The following is a 27,123-nucleotide window of genomic DNA, read 5'->3' on the forward strand; positions in this document are numbered from 1 at the left end:
CTGAATGATAAGCCCATCCTGCAAAATCAGCTCAGAAGACAATGCTTGAGCTGGCAGCTTAGCCAATGGCCACGTAACAGGCAGGTATGGGAGGGTATGCAAAGCAGCCTTTAGGGAAAAAAAACAAAACCAAAACCAAAAACCAAACCAGAGTTCAGAAGGCCCATGCCTATGGCTTGGTGCTATACTGTGAAGATCACAAAATGTATTTTACTGTGGATATAAACTGTTTTACAGGAGCCTGTGCACCAGTTTATATCAGCACTATATATAAAGTGCAGCCCTCTTAAACAAACAGATAAAGTTCTCTTAAGGAAATATATTTGCTGCATCTTAAAAGCTCCAAAATAACTTTTCATATTGGTGGAGAACAATTTCTATTGAATCCTCCAGGTGATGGAGGGCTCCTGTTGTGGTAGAAGAAAAATAGAAGCCACCAGTACAGAGCTTCCTGGCTGCCCCAGAGCAGGCCAGCCCTGACCTGTTACATGGAAGCCAACAGCAGAAAAGGCTGGCCACAAAAAGAGTGTTTCTGTGGCCCAGCAACTAACCTTGGGCAGCATGGTACCCAGCCTCTGTGATGGGCCTTGAGTTTTATGACCCTGTCTCCCTTTCCAATCTAGTTTAAGAAGAAAGCATTGGGTTAGTCACTGGAAATACAAAAACGAAATTAAAAACATATTCCCTGCCTTCGAGTAGCTTACATTTCACTGAAAATCATTTGAAGCAGGAGAGTGGAGGGGTCCACGTAGGACCAAATACAGACCCTTTCTCAGCACCATGAAAGCATGTCTCCTTTCCCTCCCTCTACACAAAGCGTATATACGCCATCATTTGAGAAAGAAGACCCAGGCACCAGCAAGAGTTGAGGCTAGACACAAAGGCTATCTTCCCACTCCTCAGCAGCCTATTAGCCTGCTTTACACAAGCACCCAAAAAAAGCCACAATGGACTTGGGTGGTAAATGAAGTTTCAGCAATGTATGCAGGCCAATTTCGAAGTACAGGAATCTGCGAAGTTTTATCTCTTTGAGCTATAATCAAGCAAAATGAAGAATTCCATTTTCATTATTCATTTATTCACTTACTCTTTTCTCTTTTCTTTTAACCGATATTATTAATTGTTTCCTACATGCATACCACCGATAATAATAATGATGATGTTAGTAATAATGATGATGTTAGTTAGTTTTATGACACTATGAGGTTTTTTAAAACTCTTTCCTTCCAGCAATCTTGTGGGGTAGAGAGTAGAAGTTTTTACAGATGAAGAAACTGAGGCCTCAGGAGGTAAAGAAATGTAGCAAGGGCCACACAGTTAGGAGCAAGCCAGAATTTGAACAGGAATCTTTTAACTTAAAATCTGATGACCTAGAATTTCTTACTGGTCACATATGCACTGATGAAGTTGTTGATTTCCATATCATAAATGTGTAAAACCATCAAAGGTGTTGTCATTGGGGATTTTCAACTCACCTGTTTTCCTCTGTCACTAAGGGTAGTGTTTTCTTATTTGCTCTTCCTACTGCTTCCTGAGGGATCTCTTTTTAACAATAATCTCTCTGTCTTACAATTGATTCTGTAAAATTCTGGGTCATCACCATCATCACAGAAACCCAAATTTATATAAGGAAAGTGAAGGGAATAAGCATTTATATAGGACCTACTATGTGCCAGAAACTATGCTAACACTAATTAAAATATCTCATTTGTTCTCTACAACAACCCTGTGAGGTAGATGCTGCTTTTATTTGATTATTTGAGGAAACTGAGGCTAATGACTTGCCAAGGACCACACAGCTAGGTGTCTGAGGCCAAGTCTTCCTGACTCCAGGTCCAGTGATCTATCCACTGCACCACCGAGTTGTGCTTTCTTCACAACATCCAGATGACGTAGTTGTGTAAATATTATTACCTCAACTTTGCAGATAAAGAAATAAAGAGATTTGGATAAATTAAATGGTTTGCCAGGATATTCCATGGCTCTGGTTAGTACTAATAGTAGTAGTCGTAGTAGTCGTAGTAGTCATAATAGTAGTAGTAGTAGTAGTAGTAGTAGTAGTAGTAGTAGTAGTAGTAACAATATAATAATTTATAGTTAACAAAGTAGCTTGAATATTTTGCCTCATTTAGTCCTTACAATACTCCTCTGAGGTAGGTAGCAGAAGGTGTTACCATTCTCATTTTACAGATGAGAAAACTGAGGCACAGAGCATGTAAATTATTTGTCACAGATCACAGAGCTACTATATATCAGAGTCAGAACTTGAAACCAAGCCTTTTGCATTTAAGTGGAGGGCTCTGTCTGCTATATCATGCTGCTTTCAGGGAGCCAAGGTGCACAGTTGCCAAGGCCCTAATTGTGCCCACGAGAAGGCACAGAGGTAAGAATTCATCACTTTTTGCATTGTATTGTAAACTGTTACATTTAGGGGTCGGGCTGTAAAAAGTAACTCTGAACTAAAAGTTAATATGCCTAGTCTCAGCCTAAGAGAAAATTTCACAAGCAATATATTCAGCCATTTAAAACTTACACTAAAAATACAGATTGAAGCTTTCGGGTTTCAATGTATATATTTCTTCCACTTCTATAGCAAAGAGACGGCTTCATGCTATTTCAATATAAGCTTCCCATTCCAAGGGAAGATTGGTCCTGAATGAGGACAAGATGAAAGCAGATAATTATTCTTGCTCCTGGCTTCTACAGAGCTGTTTGTGGGATGGAGAAAGCCAAGCCTAAATCTCTGATCTGCTCTCCTTTGGCTCTGTCTGCCACTGGCCTGATCTGAATCCAAAGATCTGAACTATGCCCCTCCAGAGGACTCATGGTCAAAAACTAATTGATAAAGGAATTAGGTCTCTTCCTCATTCCCTGACTTTGAATAGATGCAAGGGATTTGGTTTCTTTTCTGCCCTGGTGCTGGTGAGATAAGAGATGAGTCTTGCTCTGGGATATCGCATCTTCATTGGATTTAAGCTCCATTTTCAGTGGTCATGACGAAGTATGCCTACTCTTAAATATCATCTATAATAGGATGTTGAGAAGAAGTTTCTAATGGGGTGGTTGACCTGCATTGATGATAGAGGAAGGTAATATGTTGAGGTAGAAAAGCTTATGATGGAGTAGCATCATGCTAACAAAGACAACACACCCTCAGAACTTCCCTCAGACTTGATGTCTAAGTCACAAACCAAATAGGTCTAAAATTTTCCACTAAATAAGAAATAGCTTGGTGTAGTGGTGAGAGCACTAGACTTGGAAACAGGAAGACCCGGGTTTGAATGTTGCCTCTGATGCTTATTACATGTATGACTCTAGGCAAGTCACTTGAGACCAAGTTTCCTTATCTGTAAATGAAAATACTAATAGCCCAGGACCTCAGGGTTGTTTGAAAGATCAAGAGATAATGTATATGTGAACATTAAGTACTAAGTAAATGTTACCCGGACACATAGGTGTCCCAGTGGATAGAGCTCTGGCCCTGGAGTCGGGAAGATCTGAGTTCAAATCCAGCCTCAGATACTTACTCGCTATGGGACCCTAGGCAAGTCACTTAACCTCTGTTTGCCTCAGTTTCCTCATCTGTAAAATGAGCTGAAGAAGGAAATGGCAAACTACTCTAGTATCTTTGCCAAGAAAACCCCAGATAGGGTCATGAAGAGTTTGACTGGACTGAAACCGCTAAACAAAAAGTTACCCATTATTATTTTGATTGGCCCCCTAGAAAGTGCCCAGTGAGGAATTTCCTTTACCTATACAAGTCAGCACCTTGTAGTCTCAGATGGCATTGAGATTAAGTGACTTGACCAGGGGGCATACAACAAATGTGTATCAAATGTGAGATTTCAACCCTGCTCTTTCTGAATCCAAGTCCAGATCTCTGTCTGTGGCTAGTATGCTGTATTCATCATGGTCATCGTCAATTATTATCATTGTTTCATTCTCATCTTTTTGCTGGGATTCAGAGAGAAATGCTCCTGAGACAAGCCCCTACCCTGCTGTTACTTTTTTTATATTTAATGTTTTACAAACATTGTACAAGTGGACAAAATAGCTGCTTTCTGGAGCTGAATGAAATTATGAGGCTCAAAGCTCATTCTCTGTAGGCCCACTGAATATATCCTTTGTACAACTTGGGTAGTAGACAGGAAAACAGATGATAAGTACCTCATTATGTTCTCACATGATTTTGCTCTCTCCTGCTAGGTCTCTATAATTTCAAAACTATTCATTTTAAGTAGTTTGGAGATTATGAGTATTTGTTATGATAACATGAATTTAAAATGTTTCTAATTTTTTTTTTTTGTTCTGGGTGATTGAGGACAACTGTTTGGTCTGTGATAGTGGTCTGTTTGTAGTATCATTTATTAGTTGAGTTTTCCAGGATATTTTGAGGTCCTGTTTGTACCAGGAAGTTTATGCTGACCGTCTGTCCATCAGCGATAGCAAGCTTCTGATATATAAATCTATCCCCCAGGACCTGTCTTGCTGGGTATTTGGAAGGAGCAACATTTTGCAGCCCATAGTGCTGTATTGCACAATCTCTACCATTTCCTTACACAATTTGTATTGATTACTATATCTGGACTTCTTAAGGACAAACCTCCTATAAATTCTGGTGGCAATACCTGGTCCTGAATTGCCATCATAAACCTGTTTTCATTTTTTTAAGAATCTGCAAGAGTCTGCCATTTGTTTGAAGCTCCCTTGTTGGCATGCAGTTGGTGAAGTTCACATGGGTATTGCCCGGGGGGGAGGGCCTTTTGATTTCACTTTTGGATCTTTGCCGTAGGTGGTATCTGAAGGTAAACTACATTTGGTTACATTCGATAAATCCCATGGTATATATACCCATCAACTATTTCCTGTTATCAGTAGTTTACTATTGCTCAATGAAATGATGTCTATTTTTTCTAAAAGTATTTCCATGTGATTTTTTAACCTATTTGTCACACGTACTGGGGAGTGACAAAGGATCACAACATCATAGATTTAGAACTCTAGGGGTCCAAATGATGATGAAGAAAGTAGAGGCCAGAAAATTTAAATGACTTAATGAAGGTTACATAGTGGCAGAAATGGGATTTGAACCCAGGTCCTCTGATTTCAAATCAAGTGTCATTTCCATTATGCCATGCTGCTTGTCGATCCTTTTCCTCCATTTTTGGCCAGGAAATGTTAATTTTCCTATCGAAGCCTTAGAGTGACAGCCTTATGTTTTATTAACATTGTATGGGCTGTTATTATTATTGTTATGGATATTAATCCAGGGGAGGGGGGAAGCAAGCTACCTAGATGGTTGCTTTGTTTAGGACAGGATCCACAGCTCTAGGGATGAGTAGACTACATGGGGTAGCCATGCTGAATTCTCCCCTTTCCTTCATGGCTCAAAAAAAGAAATAGTTGGTGAAGCACAGAAAATAGTTGAGGAGTACTTCCCATAGCATGTAGGATCTTAGAATTAGAAACAATCTTAGAGGTTATTCATTTGTATCAGTTGAGTCTGACTTTTTGTGGCCCCATTTAGGGTTTTCTTGGCAAAGATACTGGAGTGGTTTGCCATTTCTTCTTCCAGTCATTTTACAGATGAGGAAGCTGAGGCAAATAGGGTTGCATGATTTGTCGAGGGTCACACAGCTAGGAAGTATATGAGGCTGAATTTGAACTCAGGAAGATGAGTCTTCCTGACTCAAAGCCTGGTGCTCTTTGCACTATGGCACCACCTAGCTGCCCATCTAGTCTCATACCCAAATTAAATACAAATTCCATCTGCAATAAGCCTTGTGATCAAGCCTGTACTGAAAGATCTCCATTAATGGGGCACTCTCTACTGTATGGTGCAGCCCATTTCACTTGTGGGTCCTGTAATGATTAGGAAGTTTTTCTTGGTATTGAGTTGAAATTGGCCTCTGTGTAACTGCCACATAGATCTCTTAGTTTTGTCCCCTGGGGCCAAGAAGAACAAGGCAAGTTGGTCTTCACAAGGCACTTCAAATACCTAAAGACAGCCACCCCAATTCTTTTCTTCTCCAGGCTAAATATCCCCAGTTCCTTTATTCGATGCACAGAGGGTATAGTTGCAGGTCCCCTTGCCCTTCAGTAATGCTTCTCAGATACTCTCCAGATTGCCGATTTCCTACCTAAATGTTGCACTTGGAACTAGACACAATATTTCTGATGTTGCCTGACCAGGGTAGATGATAGTGGTTCTCTGACTGGGTTAATTTTGGATGCTGATTTTATTAATGTGGTCTAAAAATGCTTTAGAGTATATGTGTGTGTGTGTGTGTGTGTGTGTGTGTGTGTGTGTGTGTGTGTGTGTGTGTGTGTGTATCAGGGGAGACCACATGGGTCATTTTCCAATGGGGATTCTTCCATCAAATCTTTATGGTGAAGAAATTCTATTGACTATTCCTTGCCTCGTATTCTTCCTCCATTTTCACCAAGATAAGAAAATGCAAACTTCTCTCAGTACCAGTCATGCTATAATTCTCCATGTCCTGACAAGTAGAGGGTTCCATAGGAAAGAAAATCTAGTGAATTAAAGTTATTGACTTTTTTATCTGAATACCACTGGAATAATTAAATTGTCCCCATTCTGATCATTTTAGAAACCAATTTCAGTGTCATGTTAATAAGAGTCAGAAAAACTGAGATTTTGTCATATCTCTGCCTATAATTACCAGTGTGACCTTTGACGAGTCACTTCCCCTCTGTGCCTCAGTTTCCTCTATGTTCTAAGGGTTCTTCTTGCATCAGCAAGTTATGTTCTGTTTTCTAAGAGGCCTTTGACATTCCATGATCCATATTCTTTCTTAATTATATCTTGCTGTGTTCTATGTTCTAAGTTCTCTCCCAGCCCTACAATCCTATGTACTAGGACCTTAGACCCTTTCCAACTCTAGCATCCTAAAATCTGTGTTCTGAGGTCCCATCTAACTCTCAACATTCTGTGGGATTCAGCGAGTGTGTAAAACCTTTTCTTAAGAACTTTACTATCCATGGAGTCCCATTGTACCTTTGTCCACTGACACACACAAAAGTTGTAGTATCCAAACAGGTATTGGTAAGTAATATTTGTAAAGTCAGGAATATTAGAACTCAGGATTGTCCTGGAAGTGGCAGGTTCTGAGACCTCTGCTTTGCCAAGCAAGCTAGTGGCTAAAGGAAGATGAATGGTCTCTTTGAATCCCAAGCTCTTGTCCAACCTACGTTTTTGTCAGGACTATGCAGGTTTCACAAAGCATGATGTCATAAACGTTATTTTTTTTAGGGATGCCTGTACACTGAGAAGGAGGGGTGTTGACTATGTTCCTCAAATCCAACAGTATTCAGTTTATTGGAATTAGTCTCAAAATAAGCCCATGTTTTGAGGGTTAAGTGAGCAGTCTCACCCTCCAGGTCAGCAGTCTGTGGGTTTTCCTTCAATTGGGTTCTCACTCCCTACGTTTTGCTTCAAGCCTAGGTTGAATGAAGCACATGGAGTTTGCAGCTCATCAGCCCTGTGTAATGGGATTGTGGTGGGGGTGGGGAGTGGCAGGGAGCAAAGGAGGAAGGTTAGCTAAGTCTCATCCAGCTTCCCTTGGAAGGGTTAGGAACCAGAACCAATTGTTGTCCTATTGTAGCTCCAGCCACATCTGGTCTCTGGCTAAATGTGTCCTATAGCCTTAGCTCAGCAGCTTGCAAGTCTTACTTATGTGGGTACATGTGGAGATGTAAATATCGACAAAGTAGCTGATGATCTGTGTACAAGTTGGGGGTGGGGGAGAGAGAGAGAGAGAGAGAGAGAGAGAGAGAGAGAGAGAGAGAGAGAGAGAGAGAGAGAGAGAGAGAGAGAGAGAGAGAGAGAGAGAGATTGTTCTGGAAAACACTAGTTTAATCCAGATAAAGAATTTTGTTTAGATATGTGAAACAAATGTAACTTAATTAAAAAAGAAGAAGAGAAGAAGAAGAAGAAGAAGAAGAAGAAGAAGAAGAAGAAAAAGAAGAAGAAGAAGAAGAAGAAGAAAAGAAAAGAAGAAGAAGAAAGAAAACTGCCCCCAAAACAGAAAGCCAGGGACTGTGGAAAATATAGACGGGTATCTTGCTGGCTAGAATTTCCTTCATTTTGCAAAGCCACGAGCCACATGCATCAGCTCACCACAAAGTCATTAAGTCTTTTTAAGCTCAGATGAAAAACATTAACAAATACCACAAAAGGCTTTAGTATGGCCCCTTTGTTCATTCACATATGGCACGTTATAACTCCTGCGCCACTCGGGTGGTGTGTTTGTTTAAGCTGCCTCCATCAGGCTGGGCCCTGAAAGAACAAAAGACATCTTGAGCAATCCTAAGCAGGAAACGGGCTAATCTAAACATGGTTTGTGACACTCTTAAGTAGAATAGAAAGGGGAGGGATTGATTAGTCATTAATGTCCAATTGGCTCCATATGGATGTTGCAATAATAAGGCCTTTCTCAAAGCAGTAGCACAGTTATTGAATTAGAGGTTTATGTTTCCTCCGAGCTGACCTTCGGGAATTCCCATTTTTGGTTCTTCTTGTTGATGTTTCAGGAGAATGGAGTCTCTGATAGGGAAAATTGAAGACTTCTCTGCAATAACCCTTGCTCGTAATATTGCAAATGAGGACCACTTTTACTTAACAGAGTTTGCATCTTTGCCACATTTTCCAGTTTTAGGCACATCCTTGAATCTTTTAGTAAGGGAACATTCAAACAATCCATTTGGTGTTGGCATGAATCTCATAACTTTTAATGAATGGGATCCCCTAATGAACCTAGCTGTGTCTTAAAAGTGCTCTCCTTGTGGAATGTGGGGAGTAGACAGGGAAGGTCCCACCTGAAGAACAGGATGGTATTGGCATATAGGGAGATGCCAGCTGGGGACTGTGAGATTTGGTCTCTGCTTCCCTAAATTGAACAAATTTCCTGGGATCAGTTTACCTATTTCTAGTTTTTCTCTTGGAGTTTTATTTCAGCCACCCTATAGAGTCAGATAGCTCTAAAATTCGTAAGCCTTGTCTTCTCATGGTATCTCTTGCAGAGGCCTTTGACTACAGATAGGTAACTGAAGGGGGCGGAAATGGCCCCTTGGGAAAAAAAAAAGTAGGGGATAAAAAAAATCCAAATGTGCCTCCAGCTCTTTGCTTTGTCAGTGAAGGCTTATAATCTGTGGAGGCTATAATATTTGCTGCCTAATCTATAAGTTTATGAAGAGGAAAGTGCTTTGTAAATCTAAAAGTGATATGGAAATAGGGTTTGTTGTTAGGATCATCTCCCATGTCTTTTGACCAACCAACCACATTAGATTTGGGAAATTATGAAATTATGTCCTTGCATGGGTTGTTCCATGGCTTCAAAGGAACACCAATGGCAAGGGTCTGCAAAGTGAGTGAAATAAAATAGAAACAGGAAGAGAAGACACTCATTCTGTTCTTATTCTTGTAGCTTATTGCAGTACTCATATTTTTCTGTCAGCTTAGCCATGAGGGCAGCCAAACTTTGTGATGTTGGCAAAAAGAAATATATTTTAAATCCTAATCAGCTTCCTCTCACTCTGGTAGAATAGTAGTAATAAGAAGTTTTAAAAAGACTATAAAGATCACAGACAGAAAACTGCCAACCATTCCATAATTTAATATATTACATTAAGATAAATTTGTTGTCATTTGGCTGGGGGGTGGGGTAGAAGGGAGGAATCAACACTGATGAAAGAATATGACCAGAATGCAAATACCTGCCCTTTCTCCTAATTTTTTACTTACTTCTCTCAATTTCTTTAATGATCTATTTTTTAAAATTTAGGCCCCTGATATACTCCTCATTTTGTACATTAGCACAAACAAGGGGCAATCAGCTGTATCCTCCAGCTCCAGCCCAAATCTCACATGTAAGCCTCAAAGAGATTTTATTTGACAGACAGGTTGAAGGAGCTAAGAACCTACTTATGGTTTGAAATGCAGTGATTGTCAAGAGTTCTGATGTGCAACAAAACATTCTACATTTGTCTCTCTCTTTATTAATAAGTATTCAGTTACAGCTTAAGAGACCACTCAAGTATTTCTACCCTTCACTGTAATTCTTTGTATAAACAGGACCATTTTCTCTAATTTACCTTGGACTCAACATAGTCATTCTCCTGAGGCACCTAGGGAAAAGTGTTGTGACTCTTCAGCACCGTTCCAACAAATTAGAGAATTTCTGAGCTGGGGGGGATTGTTATATTTGTCTGGTCCAACTTGTATATCACTGACAAGTAGTCATCCAGCCCTCCCTTTGATGACCTCTGGTGATGTAGAGAACTCACTACTCTTTGAGGCAGTTTACTTTTGAAAAGCTCTTGTGTATGTCTATGGTGGGGTGGGAGAGGTAAGGGGTGGAATTCTTTCTTTCAGAAATCTACCTCTCTGAAGTCTCCACCTTCCTCCCCCACTAGTTCAGATTCTTCTTTATTGGGTCCGTCAGGACAAGTCTCATCCCTCTGTATGAGAACCCTTCAAATACTTGAAGACATTGTTTAATTTTAATTTTCTTCATCATCATCATCATCATGATGATATACGTTTGCATATTTCTTTAAAGTTTACAAAGCACTTATTTCCATAAATTTGCACACATCCAGAAGGCTACTTTTCTGAGCTGAATGTCTCCTAGTTCCTTCAACCTGTCCTTGTACAACATGATTCCTAGTCCTTTTGCCATCCCAGTTACCAATCTGTAGACATGCTTCAAATTGTCAATGCCTTTCCAAAAATGTGGTGACCAGAAGTGAAGTCCATATAAATTCTAACCAGGAGAGAAGACAGCAGGATGATCATTTCCACTGAGCTGGATACCATTCCACTTTTTTTAAAATTGAGTTTATTGATTTTTTTTTCTTTACATCATATGTATTTCCTACTGTATCTACTCCCTTCCCCCTTCAGAGAGCCATCCCTTATAACAAAGGATAAAAAAGAGGGGAAAAATAGTTCAGCAAAATTAACCAAGTTATTTAAAAACTCTGACATTAAATGCAGTGTTCCCCACCTACCCATGGGTTCCCACCCCTGCAAATAACTAAGAGTACCAGAGGAGGTATTTTTTTGGGGGCCAAGCTCGATCATTACGTTATAATAGCATTCAATTTCAATTGTTTTATTTTTGTTCTCTCCATCAACATTGTTGCACTCATTGTATATGGTTTTCCTAGTTCTGCTTACTTCACTCTGCATCAGTTCATGTAAGTCTTCATGCTTCTCAGTATTAATTGCGTTGATTCTTAGTATGCAGTGATATTATATTACAAACACAGCTTGTTTAGCCATTCCCCAATCCAGGAGCATCTACAGTTCTTTGCTATCACCAAAAGTACTGTTATAATTATTACCATGCCTCTTTTTAAGGCAGCCTAAGATTGGATTTGAGGTAGCTAGGTAACTCAGTGGATAGAGCACTAGGCCTGAAGTTACATAATTAACATTTCTTTAATATTAAAATCTCCAGAATATAGTGTGGATACTTTATGGACAATTTATGGAGGGATATAGACCAGAATTGGAGAGACAGAAAAGTCCTGGATAGGTTGTAATAGAGAATATATTTGCCAAAATGATAACAGATCCATCCAAATAATCAAAATTTACAAAGCCCTTTCTTCACAATAGCTCTGTGAGAAAGGGATCACAGGTATTATTATTTCCATTTCTCAGAGGAAGAAACTAAGTCTAATCTGCCTATAATCAAAAGCCTGTAAGAATCAATGATGGGTTCAATACTAGATTTCCTAGGTCCAAGAGATCCACTCTTCCCATGTTACCCTATCTACATATCACTTACGTCCATCATAATTTAATTATAATTTTTTCCTTCTTTTAAAAAATTGTGAATTGGCAGATGAATGATGATTCAGCCTGCCTGAATTTTCAGTTTTCTTTCTAAATGGAAAGGCAACATGGTACAGTAGACAAGGGATAAGTTTGGAGTCAGAGGAGCTGGGTTCAAATTCTATCTCTACTGCTTCCTCCCATTGTGATCTTAGGTAAGCTTTTTGGCCCCAGTTTCTCCCTCTGTAAAATGAGAGAGGATGGACTAGGTGACCCACGAGATTCCCTTCTGACTTGAACTCTTCTTCTCTTCCTGAAATTTACAGCACACTGAAGCACATAGAGAATAATCAGAAATAATGTGATGCAGTGGAAAGAATTCTGGGCTTAAGTTGGGTGCTGTAATACTTGTTGGAGTATTACAGAAGGGATCCTCCTCGGGTATGAGCTGGGCTAGAAGGGTTCTGAGGTCTCTGCCTACTTTGACTTTCTGTGATGAATTTGCCATTGTCTTGAGTGCAAGAGAGCATTTTCACTCAGCTTCAAGGGTGATGCTAGTCTCTCAGTCACTGCTAATTGATGTTGATACTTCAGTTGTCCATCTTTGGTCTGCTGTAGACCTGCCCTGCCATGGGGGTTCTTCCTGTGCTATACCTAACCTGGCTTGGGCCACTGACTTTTTTTAAATCTACCAAACTGCATCATTGCCTTGATTTTTTTTAAAATGCCTATCTCCTGTTAAAAGAGGAGGGGGAGCCTTTAAGGAACAGAATTATCCACTGAATCACAGACCATTAGAGCAGAGGGGAACTTTAGTGGTCACTTGAACTGATCTTTTTCTTTTCTAGAAACTGAGGCCAAGATGAGAGACTTAGTCAAAGTCACATAGCCAATTAGTGGAAGAACCAGATTCAAGGCTGAGACAATCCCAGATACACAGGAGCAATAATTTTAAAACAAAATTATCTTTTCATTAGCTGGGTACACCTTTTAAAAACCAATGAAATTATATTCTCTTTTCTTTATAATTTAAAACATAATAGCAGTAAGTTAATTTTAAGCTTCCAATGCATAAATTGTGGGGGGAGGATACAATTGAAAACTATTTTATAGCATTCTTTTCTGTTCCCTTTGAAACAGATAATTTTTCTGATCTTCTTATTCTTCCTTTGAAGACCTTCAAAAAATGTTTTTCAATTACAATTATTAATTGAAATGCAGAATTAATCGTAACTGCCATTGCCAAATTAAAATTATAGTGTCCAAATGCTTTAGATTGTGGAAAGTTCTGGTGACTTTGTGTCTCTGAGAACCCTAGATCTTTCTCTTATACTTTGGTCCAACCAGACTTCAAGCCTAGGTCCAGCTGACTATAGGGACTTTAGAAGACTTTCTACCAGAGGGGTCAGAAATACTTATTCAGTCATTTTTCAATTCAATTCAGCAGTTTATTAAGAGCATTTAGTATGTGGAAAGCCCAGGACTAGATGCTAGGGATTCCAAGATGACATAAAGAGGAGTTTTTGGACTCAGATCTTTTGAGTTTTGTTCATTCTCTCTCCATAGCATATTTTCCATCCATCCCCATATTCCTTTCCACTCCCACTCCCACTGATGCTATAAACATGTGCACAAATACTGCTGATGATGCAAAGGAGAAAGTGATAAAAGCAAAGTGTTAGACAGAAAGCTCAGAGAATTTTGAATAAGCAGAGACAATTTTCACATGATAGTGGTGGTAGGGCAAGCGGCAGGGGTGGAGGGAGGGATCAGGGGAGGTGGCACCCAACTTAGGCCTTAAAGGAAGAAAAGAATTAGAACAGGTGGAACAAGGAGGCAAGGAATTCATCCTAAGTATAGGATTGCACTAAAGGAGGACAGGACAATAAAAAGGTCTGGTGAGTGAACCAGTTGAGCTACAAAATGAAGGCAAATCTGTTGAGATAACACTGGAATGATACACTGGGGTCAGATTGGAAAGATCCTTGAAGACCAGAATTGGGGGTCTCTACTGTATTTGATAGACAGTGGGGAACCACTGAAGCTTTTGGGGGCTGAGAAATGACATTGAATGGGCAGTGCATTAGGAAGGTTATTAGAATAGCTGTGTGAAAGATGTTTGAGGAGAGAGAGATTGAAGTCATCTACCCTGAACTAGGGTAGACAGACTAAGAGTGAAATGAGAAAGTAGATTCAATTCAGTTTGTGGAAACAGAGTTAATAGTGTAGAGAACTGATTAGGAGAAGTGAGAGAAAATGAAGTCAAGACCCCGCTGAGCTTTGGAGCTGGAGTAAGTTTGAGACATCATTCATAGGAATAGAGAAATCAGAGAGAGGGACAAGTCTGTCTTTCTTCCTACCTTACCGTGCTGCCTCTCATGCTAAGAAAAGAGAAAATAGGGCCTTTCAAGCAAAAGTGTCAGGCTAGGGCTGAGGATGTTCCATTGCCCAGAGAGTAGTGAAGAAAGTAGTCTGTCTCTTGCCCAGCTGCTTCTTCTTTGAGTGTCTTGCAGACATCCACCAAAGCCTCACTGCAAACCTTTCCCTCTCTCTATCAGTGAAGAAACTCCCAAAAGTTTCTCCTTTCCACTCAATCTGCTCCTGACTCGGGGAAAAAAAGCTTGACTTCTTTGTTTCATGGGGAGTGGAAAGTAAGAGCATTAAAGACGGCCCTCCAGTGTTAAACACCTGTGGCACAGCAGTTAACTTAAAATAATATTGAAATGTCTTTTCATCTGACATTCTCCACAAACCTGTCTCCTTTTATGTGTACGCGGGCAAGTATATAAATTGCTGAATCCGTGTCAGTTGTAAAGTAATGGCATGGAGGCCATCATAAATTACCCTGGTGATCCTCAGGAGAAGACACTGTGTCGTATCTGAATAAGTGTTTTGCTTCTAGAGTAATGTATGCCTTCATCTGGCCCAGCAGTCAGCATATTGCCCCGTGTTGATGGATATTGTCAGCTTGAAGCTACACTACATTTCACTGCGCAATAAACATGGCTGTCAAAGCCATAGCAAGTGAAATCAATTTATCCTGTATGGTCAGTGCATTTTAAATGAAATTAATGTACTGTGGGGATGATGGCAAAAAGGTAGCATATTAGTTATGCATCCCATGCTTGGGGACTTTCCATAGAAGGAATCTCTCTGCCTAGCTAGTGGGGTCCAAAGGAAGGGGGGCTGGCAAAAAGACTGTGTTTGTGAGCCCTTTGGGATACCCTCCATCCCTGTAGAGAATGGGAATTCAGCAGAATAACCAACTTGTTCTTTTTAATCCTGTCTTTTGTTGGAAATAAATGATGGCCGTGTTTATGAAATAATAATGCACTTTAATGTTCTAATTTATTACGGACTTTGACACCAATACATTTCTACTTAATCAAGGTATCCTGAGGTAGAGTGGTCGAGCCTGAGATTGATTAATCCACATTGCTTCTGTGCAATAACTCAACTGAACTGAAAGGATTTACTTTTTCCAGAAAGCAGTAACTATGCCTTCTAAAATATATTTTGCTTCTTTCTAAACATGTAAGGGTAGCTATTCTGGCTTTCTCAGAAGGAGGATTGACAGTAACAATCTCTCCTGCTCCAAATTCAATGTATAGATATTCTTTACCTGCATGAATTTACCAGGGCACCCCTTGGGTTCTGGGGATGATAAGCTGCAATAGAACTGAGGGCTTTGGTTTCTTAAGGTAGGGAAAAACCAAAACATTTATCAGGGAGAGGCAGAAACTTATTTCTGTAATCTGCATAATATTTGTTCTAAAGTCTATTCATTTATACAGTTAAAATTCTGAAAGGGGGTGATTGTAGGGGCTACTCAGTGCCTTTCAACCTGTCCATTATAAAGAAGCTCATTGAACTTAGGAAATATTATTCCTTGGGGAACAGATTGGCAAGGAGGAAGTGTGAATTTCAATGTAATTTCAATGAAGTCACTCAATTTATAGGGGAGCCAACCTCAATGCTCCCCACCTCTGTATCCTCTAGCCTCAGTGTTTCTGGGGGTGTCATGCTTGATCCTAGACTTTGGAGCAGACTCGGGGCAAGAACTCTGTTTACTAAACCAAAAAGGTCTGGTCCATCAGGGGCTAAAATGATCTTATACACAGACAGAAGGTAGCAGATAAACAACATCAAAACTAGGACCCTGGAGCCTCTGAAATGAAGGGATTCCTACTGTCTGTCTGAAAAAGATGATTTATGGGAAAAACTAAGCAACTTGTTTTGCTTTGGAATTTTAGAAGCAATTTGAGAAGACAAAGATGCTACGAGGGGCCATTTCTTTCTCCAACATGCCTTGGGCGGAAAAGAAACATGGGAGCTTGTCCCACTGGGTTAATTGTACTTTGAGACCTCAGGAAAAATGGTCCATTGGAATTCATTCTATCCTCTACCATGTGTAGGGAACTGTGCTCAGCCATGAGAGAGGTACAGAGATCACTTACACACGGCCACCACTGCCTTCTTTGAGCTCACACTCAGGCCAAAAGGACCGATACATATATAAATGAGCAACACTGTTCAGCAGCTGTATTTTAGTCTAATTTAGTTCAGCAATAATTTATTTAGTGTCTACTATGAACCAGGCACTGTGCTAGATGGACATTAGGGACAGGAAGACAAAAATGAAAACAACTGCTCTCAGGGAGCTTACCTTCTACTTTGGAAAACAACACATACACATGTAAGTAAAATAAATACAAAGTAATTTTTAGGGGAGGCATTAGCAACTGAGGGTATCAGGAAAGGTTTTCCTTTATTTCTTTATTATTTCTTAGCAGGGATTCTTAACCTTTCTCATACCTTGTATCCCTGTGACAGTCTAGTGAAGCCTGTGGACTCTTTCTCAGATTAATGTTTTTAAATGCATAAACTAAAATATATACGATTATACTATATACAAACTGCATATGCAGTTTTCAAACGATATTTTAAAAAAATGCTCATATACCCCAAGTTAGGAAGTGGCCTCTGAGCTGAGCGTGGAAGGAAACCAAGGATTCCAGTGACTAGACAGGAGAATGACCCTCCAGTACTGCTTTAGGTGGCCAGAGTTTGTGTGGAAGCTGAAGATGGGGAAAGGTAGTAGAACAGGGAAAACAAATGAGCCAGGCCTAGATCTGCAATCCAGCTAATAATGCTTTGCACCCATCTTGTGTCTTCATGCCCTGACATTCCAGGAAGTAAAGCCGTGAATGGCTCTGCAGCTAAACTACAGCAGTATTATTGTTGGCCAACAGGAGGTGCCACGGTGGCTGAAGCCCGAGTCTACAGGGATGCCCGGGGCCGGGCTAGCACCGAACCACACATCAAGCGACCAATGAATGCTTTCATGGTTTGGGCAAAGGATGAGAGGAGGAAAATCCTTCAAGCCTTCCCTGACATGCACAACTCCAACATTAGTAAGATTCTAGGTAAGTGCCCAGGTTGGCTTTCCTCTCAGTGACTGCCTGGTGGGGAAGGGGAGTCAATGTGGGAGCGGAGTACACCAAGAACTGGGAGGGAAAAGAAGATTCTTTAGTTAGCTGCATTCAAGGAAGTGCAGACATTGCAAGAAACCTTGCTTGCCTCTGCACCACTGATATAGGCAGGAGTATTGCCCTTCCATTCCCCCTTTTTCTTGTTCCCTTTTCCCTTTTCCCTTCCTTTCCTTTATGCGGCTAGTCCGCTAGCCTCAGCCGCCCCAGTAGCAGGGACACAGGCACCCCTCACACTGTTCATCTCGCCGTTGCTTTTCACAGAGTGGGCCAGGGTGAAGAATTCCTTTCCGAAACAGTGCTATTAACATTTGCCTCCATGCACTTTAGCATCCCCAAGCTTTCTGCTGACACAGTAACAGTAGTGTAGGAAAAAGAGGGTTTTTTCCCCCTCTCTTTTGTAGAGGAGGGGCAGGGAGACCCCTGGGTGTTAAATTCACAGGCTGCCACAAAACCTTGGAAACACTTATAGACCTTACAGTTTTCTGCTACAATAATTCCTTGTAATACACCCCATCACAACAGCTCATCAGAAACTGCTTGAAAACCCAGAGAGGGCGTGAAATTCATGGCACTCTGAACAGTGCCTCTAATGATAACTTGGGAAACTTGTAAAATACAGTTGCATTCATGTTAATAAGACATGACTAGTTCCAATTTAATAATTGCCGATGGAGCATCCAGGCAGCAAGTCAAAGGCCCTTAGTGCAGCACCCTTCCATAATGTTAAGCAAGTTACCCAGGGCTGACTCAACACTTGTCTTGGCCAACCAGGACAGAATCTTCCTAATGTAGCTCCTTCAGTTTGGAATTATTATGCCCAACATATTGAACATATTTTATTCAATATGTCACATTAGAGTTAACATGTTTCTTTTTAGGGGAGAAAAAAAAAGCCCAACAGAAAGCAGCACTGTTCTATTTAAATTGTCATGATGTGACAAAATTCCCAAGGAAGCAGATTAAGATGCTTTAAACACATTTAGAGCCAGAAACCGTGGTTTAATTTTTTAAATGTTTTGTTCAAAAGCAATAAATATTTAACCTGAATAAATATCAATGATTGGGGGCATACACAAATACACATGTTTTGCCTCTAGATAAATAATTTAACTTAATTCTGAGACAGTGTGAGTCAGTGACCTCTTTGCAAATTAGAAACATATATCAGAATGAAGAGTGGTGAAAAGTTAAAATCCAGGCTCGTCCTTATAGCCTTTTAAGCTAAAGATAGATTTTTTTTAATGTCACTAACAATAAAGTACTTTTAAAAAATCAGTATGCAACTAAAAGACATGTATGGATGCTATGGTCTTGAATCCTAGACCCCTTTTAACTGAAATGGGCTGCATAAAGACAGTTGATATATAAATATGTGTGTTTATATATATATATATTATATATATATATATATATATATATATATATATATATTTTCCCATAAGCAAAACATCCTAGAAATCAATGTTTCTCTGTCCTAAAGTTCAATATCTTGCTTGAAAGTTTTCATAATTTTAGCCTGCCGTTTCAGTAACAACATGAATAGGCTTTCAGTTGTGTATAAAACCTGCCCTGTTTAAAATTTGGCAGCTGCGGAGAATCTATATTATTTGTGTGCATTCTGCGAAAAAACCATTAGGAGTATAGTAACTGTATTCATTAAAATGTAAACTTTTGGTATAAATATTTCAGGAGTGCCAGAAATACTCTATCCGTTAGGCATGGCATTAACCTGCCAGAGGCTAGGCTAGCATACAGAAAACTATCTGCAGAGACTCTCAGCACTGTTAGCCGCTACCCTAAGGAAGGGGTGGAGAAGGGCCATCCTAGCGAGGCAGATCTGAGGTGCTGCTGCTTGCAGACACTATTTGTACAACTTTTCCATGTGTTTACATAGGGACTGCGGAGCTGCCATCCTGTGCTCCCAGCTGTATGGAACAGCTTTCTTCCCCAGGGAAGCGCACACACACAAAAATGCAATTTGCTACACTTAAAAAAACACATCCCTTCCTTGTCAAGTGTTTAGATAATTCCTTGTAAACAATATTAGATATTTGAATACTTCTACCTCTTCCTGTATAAACTGTATTAAAATTTTCAGTCATTTTATTGGTGTAGCTATGAATGAACGTTTACAGTCCTTGAAAGTGGTATATATAACTGCAACTCTGCTTTCCGGTTCTTGAGCTAAAACTTCCCCAGGAGAATTCAGTGCTTTTAATTACTACTGGCCAAAAGAAGACAATGTGCCCAGACAGCAGCATTTTAAATCTGTTAGGACGTCAACATCTGCTGGCCTCCTTTCAAAGGGTGGGCCTGTCCTACCCTGGATACTCGGCATATGAGAAGCATTTGTATTTCTGGAAACGAGGGAGCTCATCATAAACTTCCTGGGTCACTCTAAAGAATGCATAAGCCTCCTTTATCAGTTTAAATCTTCAAAAAAAAAGCATAAAGGAAGTGGCAACAGACAATTCAGGATGTGAATTGAGGCTATTGTAGAGCGTAACTCTGACTTTGGGTTGGGGAAATGGCAATTCAACCAAGGATTATGAAGTCCCCACAAAGTATAAATCCCCATGCCCAGTGCCAGGGATCCAGAGATGAAGAATGGCAGTGGTGGGATAGGTGACTATAAAATGTAGCAACAGTCATTTTTTAGGCCTATTTTGGAAGAATTGGGGTGGCTGGTGCTGAGAGACGCCACAGAACAGGAGATGCTCAGGGGGTGGTCAGAATGTCCCCTTTTTCCCATGGGACCTCAGTGATATTTTGTGTGCAGGCTCTCGCTGGAAATCCATGTCCAACCAAGAGAAGCAGCCGTATTATGAAGAGCAGGCTCGGCTAAGCAAGATCCACCTAGAAAAGTACCCGAATTACAAGTATAAACCCCGACCAAAACGCACCTGCATTGTGGACGGCAAAAAGCTCCGCATCGGAGAGTACAAACAGCTGATGAGGTCTCGGAGACAGGAGATGAGACAGTTCTTCACTGTAGGGTAAGATCTACAGCTCTGGGCCACCCAGGCTTTCCTGCCCCTGGGGTCCGGCTGGAAGGGCCTTCTTTTATTCCTTAAATTCCTCCCATGTACCAGGTACTCACTACAGTAGGCGCTAGGGACACAGCTATAGAACAAAAAGCTGTACTTGCCTTCAGGGATCTTACTTTGGAAGGGAAAAGGGGGAAGTTAAGGGAAGGATGAGACCATGTGGATACAGATAAGAGAATTAGAAAATGCATACAAAGTCATTTCAGAGGGAAGGTACTAGGGGAGGGTTGTCAGAATTGGCTTCCTTATAGGAAAAGGTGAAGGAAGAATCCCAGAAGGATATTGGGAGTTTGGAGTTGGCACAACTGTTTAGCCATGCTCTAGTTCAGGTTTGGGTTTTTTCTGGTCATTAGTGTGTTGCACTCTAGGTATAAAAATTCCCTCCGCTGATGCAGAATGGCAACTCCTCTGTAATTTATAGTCCCAGAAAGCTTCCTGGGGCATTGAGAGATAAATGGCAACTTACCACTGGTCACACAGCTAATATGAGTCAGGGATAGGAGCTGAACCCAGATCTTCCTGAGTCCAAGGCTGGACCTTCTCTATCCTATAATTTCTTCTTATGAGGTGACGCTTAGAGCTCATTCAGTCTTACAAGTGCCCACATAGCTCTGTCCTGTAGCAGCGACCTTCCCCTAGGAGCCTAGAGAAGCTTGCCTCTAGACTGTGGGTCTTTCTCTTTGTCTTCTAAACAAATCTGAGATGGTTGGTGCCCACACACGATGTTTCTGATAGTTAATTTAAAACAAACAAACAAACAACCCCTTCCTCAAAAACCCTGAACCTTAAGAAATCCCCAGAAGCCTTCTAGATTCCCTGTATTGTGCTTAGGACTCTAATCGAATAGTCTGCTTTTGTTGTGGGCTCCACCACGAGATAATTGACCCTGACATCGGTTACGGGGCCCTCAATTTTTGGCTCAGAATACTGGACTCCTGTTGCAGTAAATTATTCTGCGGTGGAGGCAGCAACAATGTGGATTTTTCTTTCTGAAATCAGGAACTAGACATGTTTTTGATATCTGGGAGTACGATTTTATGTCATTCTGTTTAAGAATTAGGTAATAGATTTCTGGTATAAATTTTGACTTGGCTGACTTACCGTCTGCACCAACAGAGAAGCTGTTTACCGATGCCTCCCCTTCCCCCTGCCCCCCCCCCCCCACCCCGTAACCGCAGTCATGGAACTGAATGGCAGTACAAATGGCTGGCCGCCACCGATCGAAGGGGCACGACGTCTCTCTTCCCCAGGGAGGTCTAGCTGAGGGTGGAGGGACAGGAGAACAGAGAGTGCAGCTAAAGCGAGAAGCAGCAGCCTCAGAAGCATAATCTTTGACTGGGGAGGCCTGTGGGAGAGGGCTGGGGGCAGGAACATAATATGAGTAGACAACCAGACGAGTCCCATTCATCGCTGCTAACCGTAGGCAGAACTGAATCGCAGGACCGTGCCACAGGAAGGAGCAGACTGAAGTTAAATGTGCAACGAGAAAAGAGATACCCCAGGGGAAGAAATGGGGAGCCGCTTTCTGTTTATATGAATAGTAAGAAACGTAATCCAGGGAACAGCAAACTGACTTGAGAGTCGTGTACGGAAGCCGGATGGTGGAGAGTTACGTCTGAGCAGATGACTTGAAATTGGTTTGGGAGGGCTTATGGCTCAGCCGTAGGTGAAAAGAGAAAAATGGAAGGAAGGGTATTATAAAATATCATGTTAGTATGGAAATGTCACTAGTGATAATAGTAGTAATAGACAGCATTTATAGAGTGCTCTAAGGTTGGCAGTGGGCTTCCTGCTTTCTGTCTCACTTGGTCTTCACAACAATCCTGGGAAATAGGTGCTGTTATTACTAGTTTACAGGAACAAGGTAAAGGGAGGGTGGTTGCCTTGGGTAGTTCCCAGTAGATGTAATTGTGCTGTGGGGCAAACTCCTGTGTCAGGGTATCTCTGGTCACAGCAGGGACAACATCCAGTAAAATTAGCCCCCAACATAAGCATGATAAGGAAGTTGTTTTCTAGTTATGTTTGATTAGGATAAAGCAAGAGGTATTTCTAATAACCACAGCAGGAAGGCATTGGAGGGATTTGTTTGACTCCCCCACCTCCCACCAAGCACCCAACACACATACTGTCTGAAGAAAAAAAAGTGAGTTTTGTTTGTTTGTTTTGAGACTAGGCCTAACTCGCTCAGGTTGGAAATGCATTAGCTGCTCACAGGGTCAACCCAACAGCTGATGGCATGAAAGCTCTGACTGCCTCCATGTCCATCCTGGGCCAGTTTTCCCCTCCTTAGGCAGCCTGGTGGTTCCACACTCCTTGAAGTCAGACTTAGGGAGAACCCTCAATAGGCGTTAGCCCTATTAGAACTCAGAGCCTGACCTCAAGGGATTCGCCAGCCCCTACCATACTCCTACCCTCCAATAGCAAGGACTATAGATTTGGTAGACAACAAACAACAACAACAAAACTATAACATTTTAAAACATCTCTGCTTCCAAACTCATCAAAGTCAGTTGAAAGGCCAAGTCCTATTGCTATGCACGTGACCATAGGCACCATAGGGTGAAGTCCTTTTTAAGTCCTTTTTCTAGAAGGGGGAACTGAGTCTTAGAGGCAAAGAGGCTTACCCAAGATCAGTAACTGGTAAAGCTAAGATTCAAACCCAACTCTTTGAATTCACATTTGGAGCTTTTCCTACAAGGAATGTTTGTTTCTACCTCATTTTCCCATGAAATGAAACTATGCCTTGTACATTAACTCTGTATCAGTCTTGAATTTTTCCCGACCATTATGACAGAGAACTCAAGAACCTGGGGACAACCCGAGGTCTTAAGGAGAGACCTTAGAATACAGGCTCACCATTCTTAACTATCTGGGATACTCCCTCTAGGAAAGATCATTTTAGACCTGGTAGAATAGATACCCATATAGTGAATTGGGCTGTGCCAACAGATTCCCACAGAGGGTCTGATGCCCTGTGCTTCCCATTCTGTTGGCCATGTCCTGATTCTGGCTCAGTTGTTATCCCTTTGTAAGGTTGACTTGCCATTTAAATCCAAAGTCACCATGCAGGATTTCTACTTCCAATTTCTTTTATTCTTGTAAGTGGTTGTCCTTGATAGATTATTAACTTCCCTACGTTAATCTTTTGAAATTGACCTTCTTTAGATGTGAGGTTGTTACAAGTAGAGTAGAAGAAAAAACAAACATGAAATTCAAAGATTGCTATTGACTTCTTGATGGGGTAGGGGGCAGGATCAATATTTATAGCTGCTTGTTGGGAAGACTTGCATAACTTTCAAGCTAATAAAACTTACATAGAAAAGGCAAACACTAGCATGTCTTTTCCTAACCATTCAAATAACTAATTGCTTAGAGGTTCCTCTTTTCAGTAATTCCCCTTAACCTTTTGAGAATATTTTAGAAAAAATAACTACTATCAGGTGAACTTAATAATAACTTAAGTCAGACCGTATCCTGGATATAATTCCCTTCCTGAAGTGGTACAGTTCAATTCGTTTTAATCAGTGTTTTAGTAATTGTCTGCTATATGGGATGCCTGGGCTAGGTAGAGGGATGCAAAGATGGATGCTGACTCAAGCCTTGCTTTCAAAGAGTTTATCATTTCATGGGGGCTGGAGAAGGCGAGGTAAAGGACAAGTACATAAATAGCTATGGTATGAAAGTAAGATAAATGTAGGATAGACACAAATAACTAAGCTACAGAAGTATGAGAGAATGGAAGCAAGATGCAAAGGAGAGATTCAGGCAAAGTGGTATATGAGATTTGGGGAGTGGAAGCATCTGAATTTATAATACTCCCAAAGAAAGCACCACTTAATAATAAGTGAAATTGTGTTTTTTGAGATTTATGTACCTTCTAAGAGCCTCTTCTCCCCACCCTCATGATTTGGTAAATTTGACATATTCTTCTGCTAACTTCAAATTTTTCTTTAGTAATTTCAGTTTGTAGAATGCCTTGCTGAACAACCTTGGATCAGCCTTGGGTTTATGGAACTGAGATCTAAGAGGTCTAGGGTTGCATCCTGGTTCACTGTGTGACCAAGAGCAAAGTACAATCCTTTCTTGGGCTTCCATTTCTTTCTTTGTAAAATGAAAGGAGGGCTTCTAGACTAGGGGATTTTAACCTTTACTGTCATGGACCTCTTGGCCAATCTAAGGGAAGCCCTTGTACCTCTTGAGCTGTATGGGAAAGCCCTTCTTAGAATAATTTTTAAAAATAATTTAAATAAATTTTAAATACTTTTAAATATTTTTTTAAAGGCAATTGGGGTTAAGTGACTTGCCCAGGGTCACACAGTAAGTGTCAAATGTTTGGTCTGAGGTCAGATTTGAACTCGGGTCCTCCTGACTTCAGGGCCGGTGCTCTATCCACTGCACCGCCTAGCTGCCCCTAAATAATTTTTAAATAATAAAGTTTTTAAATGAAAAAAGTAAATGCTAAATTATAGTTAGTGAAAATAAAGATGTAATTATTTTCCAATCTAAGTTCATAGATCCCCTGAAATCTGTTCATGGACCCCTTGGAGCCCTGGTCTAGATGGCCTCAGAGAGCTCTTCCAGGCTTCATGTTGGTTCTAAGGGAATGATGTAGAAGTCATAAAATATATGATTTCCCATGGTTTTGTTGACTATAGTCCCAGTCTTATGGCTGCTCCTTAAAAAGAAAAAGAATTCCATTCAGTACTTTTCACATTTCTAATTTATATGAAATTAAAAAATCATATTCTCCTTATCCATAAGTGATTTGAACACTTAGCACTTTGTGTCTTACTCCTAGAGGCACTGAATGGAGCCTTTAAGGTGTTTCTAACCACAGCATATGTGTCTGAACTGTATCCCTGACCACCTTTCTAAATGACTCTTTATTACCACATTATCCTCCCATTTCAAGTACTGAACTCAGACCTGGGAGGGAGAGTTTTGAAAGATGACTTTTATTCAGGTCTTCTCTATGGTAGTGATTTCAGAGGCGTGGTGCAATCTCCTGATGTAGAGAACTAGCCTACATTTGTTTCTTGACTCTGTATGGAAGAGTCTCTCAAAGAGTCAGCAAACTATAGGCATCTGACTTTCTAAATACATAACTCATTTTGCTACAGGCCAGAACTAGACAGCTCTCTAGGAAAATGCTAATGATCTGGAAACTGCTGCAGTACTTGGCTCCCATCAGGGTCCTTTTCAATTGCTTCTGCTGCAGGTAAACCTCCTTGCCCATCTCTGCAGATGACTGCTAGATGCACGGCTTCTCAGAAGCAGCACACACTTTGATTTTGATATATTCATTCCTAATTTTGAAGGTCTGCTACCTGCCACCTATCCCCCATTTATGAAATCTGAAGTTCAGATCATAGTCTTGCCAACTGATCTGGAAAATAACATTTTAAGAAAGTAATTTCTGATAGGCTGAGACCTCGTGTCCCAACTGAGGCTTGCTGGAAACATTCTTCAATCAATCAATCAATCATTTCCTCAGTCAGAAAGTACTTTTGTGTCACCTACTATGGGCCTAACCCTGTACAAGACACAATGGGAGACATAGATGGTAAACAACAAAAGTTGACCTACGGCTTTTGATCTAGGGGGAAAAAAACGGATGGAAATACGTGACATGATTACTTATCATAGATGGTGGCAATGGCGATGATAAGATCTGATATTTCTATGTAATACTTTTAGGTTTGTGAAGCACTGTCTCATATACACAATATTTAGTGTAGTGTTATAGTCTTAGATACTCTCAAAGATCCCTAATGTCATTGGTGTGGAGTATTCATTTCACTGATGGACATCACACATAGATCTTTGTTTGTTTGTTTTTAGGCAATTGGGGTTAAGTGACTTGCCCAAGGTCATACAGCTAGTAAGTGTCAAGTGTTTGGTCTGAGGCCAGATTTGAATTCAGGTCCTCCTGACTTCAGTGCCAGTGCTCTATCTACTGTGCCACCTAGCTGCCCCCACCCATAGATCTTGTATGCAGTCTACTTCACTGTCTCTGTTGCTTTTTCCCAGGGTAGAAGTGGCTCTGGTTTCTCACTTTTCATAGCCTTCTTTGGTGCTGATAAAGAGAACTGGATCATCAGATCCATGCTCTTCTAGAATTTGAGAGGCGTAAGGGCTTTCACAAGTTGTCAAGTCATTGTAAGCAATAAAAAGAGTCCTACATCTAGAGTCAAAGAACCTGGATTCAAATCCTGGATTTGCTAAGCATCCATGGGGCCTTGGACAAGTCACAACTTCTCTTGGCCTTATGCCACCCTTTTTGATAGTCATCAATGGATCCGTATTAGCTAATGAATACTTTAATGGATCTGTACTTTCATCAGTGTGGGTATTCCTTGTTCTATGATGGATTGTAGTCTCTCCACCAGGCCTTCCTACTCAATATAATTCTTATCCATAAATCCTGTATAGAAGACCTTGCTCTGGATCTCTGAGTATTTTGTACATGCCACTGCAACTCTTGAGCAGACCATCTGTAATCCCTTGCTTTTGTTCCTTAAGCAGCTCACTTCTTTTCAGATCTCTGATAAGCTCAAAAATGATCCTGATTCCACTTCCAGAATGTGGGTCATCATCATTGGTGCAGCCCACGTATGTCTACTATGTGTCATTCCATTGTTCTTTAGAACCCTCGCAATTCTGATTCTTTTGAGATAATAATATTTCTAATGATCTAGCATGAGTCACGGCTATGATATATCAGTAGGAGAATATTGGGATAAAAAAAAAATGAGCTTTGGAAGCAGAGAACAACTTAAAA

At 40.6% G+C, this 27,123-nt stretch overlaps 1 protein-coding gene across 1 annotated transcript in view; it reads left to right on the forward strand.

The window, feature by feature from the left end:
* SOX6 (SRY-box transcription factor 6) overlaps positions 1–27,123 on the forward strand; it is a 520,387-nt gene that overhangs the window by 476,271 nt on the left and 16,993 nt on the right. Inside the window, 2 exon segments of the mRNA XM_021005404.2 lie at positions 16,996–17,229; positions 20,075–20,291. Coding sequence (XP_020861063.1) covers positions 16,996–17,229; positions 20,075–20,291 — 451 coding nt within the window.

The sequence above is a fragment of the Phascolarctos cinereus genome, unplaced genomic scaffold, assembly GCF_003287225.1.
Source record: "Phascolarctos cinereus isolate Bilbo 61053 unplaced genomic scaffold, phaCin_HiC Scaffold_9;HRSCAF=440, whole genome shotgun sequence".
Lineage (NCBI taxonomy): Eukaryota > Metazoa > Chordata > Mammalia > Diprotodontia > Phascolarctidae > Phascolarctos > Phascolarctos cinereus.